Source organism: Akebia trifoliata, chromosome 6, assembly GCF_017979445.1.
Source record: "Akebia trifoliata isolate Shusen 1 chromosome 6, ASM1797944v1, whole genome shotgun sequence".
Classification (NCBI taxonomy): domain Eukaryota; kingdom Viridiplantae; phylum Streptophyta; class Magnoliopsida; order Ranunculales; family Lardizabalaceae; genus Akebia; species Akebia trifoliata.
In genome coordinates this window covers 7729994-7737412 of record NC_141380.1, presented here as the reverse complement: position 1 = coordinate 7737412, position 7419 = coordinate 7729994, and the positions used below count along the sequence as shown (strand labels likewise).

General features: G+C 32.4%; 1 protein-coding gene across 4 annotated transcripts; it reads left to right on the top strand.

Annotated features, from left to right (window-relative positions):
- Nucleotides 1–270: 270 nt before the first annotated feature.
- On the top strand, nt 271–5139 carry LOC147400017 (histidine-containing phosphotransfer protein 2-like). 4 transcript variants are annotated; one of them, XM_086445617.1, is made up of 6 exons: nt 271–497; nt 1099–1226; nt 1351–1419; nt 2421–2492; nt 4085–4121; nt 4749–5139. In XM_086445617.1, exons 1-6 carry the CDS (start codon nt 438–440, stop codon nt 4890–4892), a joined length of 510 nt encoding a protein of 169 aa, XP_086301743.1. In that variant the 5' UTR covers nt 271–437; the 3' UTR covers nt 4893–5139. The 4 variants fall into 4 exon arrangements, with proteins under 4 accessions (XP_086301743.1, XP_086301741.1, XP_086301742.1 ...); XM_086445615.1 differs by having other exon boundaries at nt 274–497; nt 4085–4151; XM_086445616.1 differs by having other exon boundaries at nt 275–497; nt 4079–4121.
- The last annotated feature ends 2280 nt before the right edge of the window (nt 5140–7419 follow it).

The window sequence follows — 7419 nt, the reverse complement described above, 5'->3', positions numbered from 1 at the left end:
AATATTTCAATAGAAACTTAACTTTCCTTATTCAGTAATCATGCACATTTAGATTACAAACTGAAAGTAATAAATGTATTAAAAGCATTTATTATAGTCAATTTTTTAGTACATCCTTGCACAATCAAATAATTACTCATCGAGCCTTTTTTTTTTTTTTTTTTGGAAAACTAGAGCTCTTCAACGGCATTCCCAAGTAGACGTTCATATATTTTCCTCAAAACCTTTAAAGTTTCAAAATTAGACTTTAAAGTCTCTCTCGTTTCTCCAGAAAAGGAAATGATATTAATAGTTGAGACTTGTGACAAGTGTCACTTATAATTGTTACTCATTCAGTCCTCCCTCTTTCCTCTCCTTTAAAAACTCGTCTCCTCCGTCACTCTCTTTCAGTCCGTCTCAATTAGGGTATCTCAGTCTTACTTGATTTCTGACCAAAAATGGCTTTACCATCCATCAAACAACAACTTAAGGATTTTCTCTCATCCGTTTACGATGCGGTAACCCATTTTTTCAACTTGGATATCAATTTGTTAAGGATTTTTCGCATGTGTGTTTTTAAATCATTTGTGATTCTACTTTTGATCATCTGTATTTATTTTGATTTGATTACTTTAAATCGCCTTTTGGGTTAGTTTCGTTTGGAGTTTGTTTCTTTGATGATCATCTCTAATTTTTTATTTTATTACTTTAAAGTGATTTTTTTTAGCTAATTTGGTCTACGATCTTTGTTTTTGAGTTTGTTTCTTTGATTTTTCTTTCCCTACGTATGATAATTTCTAGTTGTTTTTTATTTTTATTTTTTAAATTGATTTTTTGGTTGAGTTATGATTTTTGTTTTGGACTTTGTTTTTTACCTAGTTTTTTTAGAAAGATTTGTTCTTTCTTTTGATCTTTCTTAGTTCTTTGATTTTTCTCTAGCTTGGTAATTGATACTATTGAATTTATTTTTTTTGCTTAGATAAGGCAATGAAAATAAAAATGGATTTCTTTTTTTCTTAGCTTCTTAGACTCATTTTAGGTTTATTGGATACTCCCCTTTTGGATCCTATGAGTGATTGATGGTGTGTTTCTTGATGCATGTTGATTTGTTTCATGTAGGGGATTTTGGATAAGAAGTTTGAGGAACTTCAAGGTGTGGAGGAAGCAAATCCTGGCTTCATCTCTAATGTGACCACTTCGTTTTGCAACGATACAAAAAGGATCTTAATAGAACTGCACATATCAATGTACTATGACATTTTTCATTGTTTCATTAGTATTGATGTTTATTGTATTTGTAGATAGTTTCTGGACTTGCTTTGGGTTGTTCACGGCTTCTTTTTTCGTAATTTTTTTTTTTTTTATTTGCAGGGAGGGACGTAGTTCAAATTACTCCCTTGGGAATGATTATGTTCACCATATCAAAGGAAGAAGCTTACGGTAATATGTAAAGTCCATCAGCGAAAGGATGATGTGTTAGATACCTGAATAGGATCCGTTCAGTCTAATAAATAGAAAGAATGCATGATAAATACTTAGATTAAAAAGTGTTCATGCTTGATGTATATGATGACTTATGCATTGCACTCATGTTGAGGGATTAAGAACTCATGTAAAAGATATTTCACAAATAGTCCAAAAATAGTTCAGTATTGAAAAATAGGAATCATCTAATTGGGTTACTTTATGATCCTGGGGATTCCTGAGGTTGGGACCTTCTACATTTTTCGTATGGCATTAGTCTAGGATAGAAGTTGATTTGTTGACATTCTAGTTTAATTCTCTAAATCTGATTTTTAATCAATTATTTCATTTTTTTTCAAAGCCTCTAATCATTCAAATAGGATATTACAATTATTTAAGGGTTTGCACCCTGTGAAATTTAAATGTTTATTGATTCTGAAGAAATAGCAAACCTTGCAACATTATTGTTGGTTATGCTAAGTTTGGATGCTTCTTCTTTTTTATGATTTTATTTGGTCATTTAATTAACTAAGAACTATTTTATGGATGAGTACAAAAACAAGGGAGAAGGGTTCATTGGGTATAGTATCTCCATTTACACATTTACATGCCTTAGAATCGGTATCTCATTGGCATCAGACAGTATATGAGAAAAAGGAATTCAAAGTTCATTTTGTAGAAAAATTATGGTTCTTGTCTGTGTGGATACCCAGATCCTTGGTCCTAAGGATTGCGTTAGAGGAGTTTTTTTTAACTTTCAAATACTTCTCAAAAGATAGTTGTGATTATTTCACCATTGTTAGAATGGTTTAATTTCCACCTTTTTAGATTTTTTTTTTTTGGCTAATGAATTGTATAAAGCAATTAACATCCCATCTTATTGAAGCACTCCAAAAAAATTTTGCATCATCCTACTCACTTATCATTGAGAAATTAATAATGAAGCTTACTTACTTTCTGCGTGTTTGACATTGTAGTGTTGGAGCTCGTCTTGTGAAACTTGCCTGCTGTGAATTCAATTACCATTTTGAGAAAAACAACTATGAACAGTAAGAAAAAAGCTTCTCACATACCCTTACCTTTAATATTGTTTCCTTAGATGTCTTCTTATTCTAGCATCTCATCTGATTTCTTTCCGTTTACTTGCATTTCACAAACTGCCAGTATTGAAATTTTTTTTTTAAATATTTAAGGATTTTTCTCTTTCTTAGATATATTGTTTTTCATGAGTTTTTCCTGTCTTGGATGCATTGTTTCTCATGAATATCCTCGTATTTCCTTTAGTCAAGGTTCTTTTCTAAGGGATCATCCTCATTTTCTTCACTTTTTCCCATCATTAGAACCTTACCCTAACTATTTGGGTTCAACGACATAACCTTTTTCCTTCCTTATCTTCAAGATTTTGTTGGTAGAGTTATCCCTCTAGGCTTCCTTTCCATCCTACATATATATATGATGAGTTTTAAAGTTTTCAATGAACATTTTAGGGAAGGCTATTGCTATTAGACTGGAATACCTGATTTGGGGAAGTCATTGGTAGCAAAGGAAAAAAATCATTTTCTCTCAAATGCATTCAAAGCCATGGTGTTTTGGGCATAAAAGAATCACAACGCAAAATCATTATCAAAACTCATTATCTCGTTTTGAACATCAAAGAAAATCCATTCTTATAATAGATCTTACCTATTTTTGCCATTATTTCGCCTAGTTTATAATTTTTCTACAACAGGATTTTCTGCTGTCCTATACTCGGACTCAGTATTTCTTTCTACATGAACATCATGTGTGATGTCTGTGTTAATTAAGACACATTTGGACACATATGCTGGTGGCTTGCTGGAGAGACCTACTCTCAGCATGAACCACTTGTTTTCATATGATTTTTTTTTTATTACTTTTACATGTTTTCATGTTTGGGAATAAAAATGAATAGTGTACTGATTTGGGAATTAATTAAATTCAAAGGTTTGAGAACCTTTTTAAAATTTTCATTACGTTATCAACTATTACGTTGTTCAATTAATCATGAGATGCCAAGAAATTGGTTTTAAAGTCGTATATATACATAATGGTCACCCACCAAAGTTGAAGTCATACCTGAGATGCTTGAGAATGATGTGAGTTAAAATTATTTTTTTTGTTATTTCTTTCAATTATAGACAATGATATTTATGTTGTGTAGCTTTGCAAAAGACTCTTACAGTATGATTTTGAATGGTAATCTTATTCCATGACATTGGTTTAAAACATACATGGTGCACCTATACACTCTTCAAATCTGGGATCATCGATAGTTTGCATTCCTTTGAATAATTTGACCTAATATTTCATGCTATATATGGATAAATTTTATGCTTTGTGAAACCTTCAACCATTCAAACCACCATCTTTGCTTACTAATTTTTAAACACTCTCATCATTTTTTCTTAATACCAGATTTTTTCCAAGATTTTTAATGTGTTTGCTTTTTTAGTCTTTCATTTATCCACCACTTTAGTTTAATAATTTCTAACACTATGCCCTTATCACGATCTTTTCCTCCCTTTTTTTTTTGTACTTCTTTTACATTCTTCCTTTTTTTACATTTATTTTTTTAAGAAAATATTCCCTTCTTTAACAAAGATGTTGCTTTTAGGTGCAGGCGCACAATATTGAAAATCAAGTCTGAGTTTTTCAAGGTAGTAGATATATTCGATATCATCGCTCGGGTAAGGGTTAATTCTCTTAACATCTGAGATGTGGTTTGCATGCAACATGGGGCATTTCTATTCATCTCTCCTAGAATTCATGTCTTCTATAGTTTTTGGCAAGATTCCAAAAAAGAAAAAAAAAAAGTCCAAGTAGCTTGTTGACTAAAATTTCACATAATAGACAGCAGACCGAGCCTGTATCTGATCTTGTTCAACGACTATTCCCGGGAAAAGTGCAGCCCCATGGGCATCTCTTGAGGAATTAATGCTAATATTGGGTATCGAACTCATGACCTACAAACATTAACCGCTTATTAGTCCGAAATTGCCATTGAGCCAACCACTCTGGGTTCTTATGGTGCACATGCATGGGTCCACCTTGGAGATCCTTGCTTTAAACCGGTCCATTTGAATGACAATAATCATATGTTTTATCAATTTGTTAGAAACGATAGAATATTACTGATAATTTTTTTTTTGTAAAACGTGTGACCATCTTATGGATATATTTTTTTGTTCTTGGATATCCTAAATTAGAGGTGGCCACGTACATGGGCCTATCCTTTTCTTTTTATTTTCATGTGTTCCTATTCTTTGTGTGGCCTGGGTGTGCAGCCAGAACTCCACTTCCGCGACAATGCTTCACTACCCAGTGACAGTGATGATGATGATGATGATGATGATGATGATGACGATGACGAAGATGAGGATGATGATGATGATATGCTACCCAACGACCCTACACCACCTCAAGATTAAGAGAGATGGTGGTTTCTACATCTTCCTCCTCCAAATGTGTCAAGCGAAACTAAATAAGAGAACTTATAAGTTAAATGGAGGGAGGGGAGTGCTTAGTAATAAATATGATGGGTTTTGTTTATGTGATGTGTGTTGTAACTGTACCAAAACATAAATTAAAAAACAAACCCTTAAATCCCGTGCTGCACATTTGTTTGAGCCCACATTTTAGTGGTGTATACAGTTGAGAGTAGTTTGATTGGTGATATTTTTTACCATTGGATCCATGGATAGTTTGAGACCCAATGGATTACTACTACAATGGGGTTTGCCCATAATAACTAGTTGCGCTGATTTTGGGTCTACAGGTCCCACTACGGGGTGGCCAAAATATATATGTGGCAATTGGGCCAAGTGTGCCATGTGGCATTTCTAGGTCGTGGGATTACAATAACAGTATTGCCTCCACTGTGCCTGATCCTCAGGTTGCAAAAGTACACTATTTTTAAAATGAAGGATGGTGATCTCATCTCCTCAACAGACTGAGGCCATAATATTTCTTCTTTGTGGAAAAAAGAAGGGAAAGTTGATTTGAGTTTTCATGAAATATTACGATAATTTGGAAACACTCCTTAGTATTTTGTTGAATATTTTAGATACTCCTGTGTTCTTGACTGACGGCTTTTGTAGGGGATAGGTATAAAAGGACTAAAATAGTTTCATATTTAATTACATGTTTCTAGCGATTCACATGATATCAACAAATGATTACAAGTCCTGACCAAGAATCTGCAACGCAATAGAACGCCCTTATAGAAGAGGTTGGAGGATACACAATTTTTTGGGGGAAAATCAAGGGATCTTTTTTGGCAAGAAGAAAAAATCAAGACCTTCTTCAAGGGATATGTAATGAACTTGGAAAGACAGGAGTACCTCAAACATTCACCAAGAAGTGAAGAAGTACTCTAAATTGCCAAAAATGTCACAACTTCTGTAAAAAAAAATACCATTTATCTTCATTTTGACATTTCATATGGTTTTTTCTTGTTTTCATTTGACTCATAAGTGCATTTTAGTGCATGTCTATCATTTTCTATAATTTTAATATAAAAAAAAATACTCAATATCCATCATTTCCATGACATTTACACCATTTCCTTGAAAATTGTATTAATTTTCTCATTGATTGAAATATTTTTATTTTCACACTAATTAAAATAGAAATTTCATCCCTTTTATGTGACCTTCTTTACCTATCTAGGGTATCTAAGTTTTACTTCTTTTAATGTAGATTTGGAAATATGAAATTGAATTTGCTAGATGAAAATGACTAAATGCCCATCGATTTTATTTGATTATTGCTAAATGACCTGTTGAAAAGCTTTTTTACGTGCGGCTGAACACTTCAAGTCTCCTAATTGATTCTATATTGAACCAATTTCTAGTTGTGCGACCAAATCAAATTTCCCTCTCTAGCCTAAATTCTATTTTTATATTACTTTGTTTTTATTATTATTATTATTATTATCAATAAGCTTGTTTTTATTATAATTAAGGATGTGTCACTAATACCTCAAGAACTTGCGAGAATTGTAGTAGAAGATTAAATTTGTTTGTATTCTCTTTAGTTTTTTTCTAATAAAAAGGGTGGGGTCCCTACAACTCCAACTTACTGATTTAAAAAAAAGTTTGTTTTTAATGAGTTTAGTAACTCGGTGTTGTGGGATTTGAACCCAGTTCTTTGGTATTATCACCCAAAGACTTTACAACCAAACTAGTCGGCACCTGCCTGAGCATATTAGTTGGTGGCTTCAACTTTGTGTCATAATCTCAGTAACTTTTATCAGGACTCAACTTTGCTTGGCCAGAAACTGAAATGGATTGCCTAGTTCTTTTAAATTCCTAATTTCATTTTTCGAACCTTGCCGAGGCCATGATGGTTGAGAGTTGCCAACACCTTAGACCTATACTAAAGGTAGTATATAAAAACTAGTAGTAAAAAATGATTTGCTAAATTAAATTACTAGCAATAAATTGTATTCATTTTTCAAAAAAAATTCATATTTCAAATGAGCAAAAAAGCTAAATTAAACATTAATGAATATTATTTGAGTCTTATTTTCATGTGTTGTACGAGTGTCTTTTGTAACCCATGTAAGTTGTGGGTATGAACCCAAATCTTTGGTTGTCATTACAACAAATATGACAAGTAGGAACAGTTTATAACCGTTCCTACACCAGTATGAAATGGTTTACATACCATCTCTAATCGAGGCGTCGTTAATGAATTTAAACGGCTAGAAATGGTTCTAGATTTCAGGATTTGGAACGGCTAAAAACCATTTCGAAACTCAGATTTTTGAACAACTTAAAACCATTCCAAGTTTGCATTTATATAACCAAAAAAAATTCTTAGACATCGATTTAAAATCCGATGACTATAAGAATGATGTCCTAAGTCTAAGACTTTATGAATCGGTTACAAAGTAATATCTAAAGTGGTCATAAATCAATATCTAAACTTTAAAAAAAAAAAAAAAATTTAATT

Coding starts and splice junctions, on each gene's coding strand:
- LOC147400017 (XM_086445614.1), top strand. CDS start 438: ATGGCTTTACCATCCATCAAACAACAACTTAAGGATTTTCTCTCATCC. Junction 498..1,098: donor TCTCATCCGTTTACGATGCG/GTAACCCATTTT, acceptor TGTTTCATGTAG/GGGATTTTGGATAAGAAGTT. Junction 1,420..2,420: donor ATCAAAGGAAGAAGCTTACG/GTAATATGTAAA, acceptor TTGACATTGTAG/TGTTGGAGCTCGTCTTGTGA.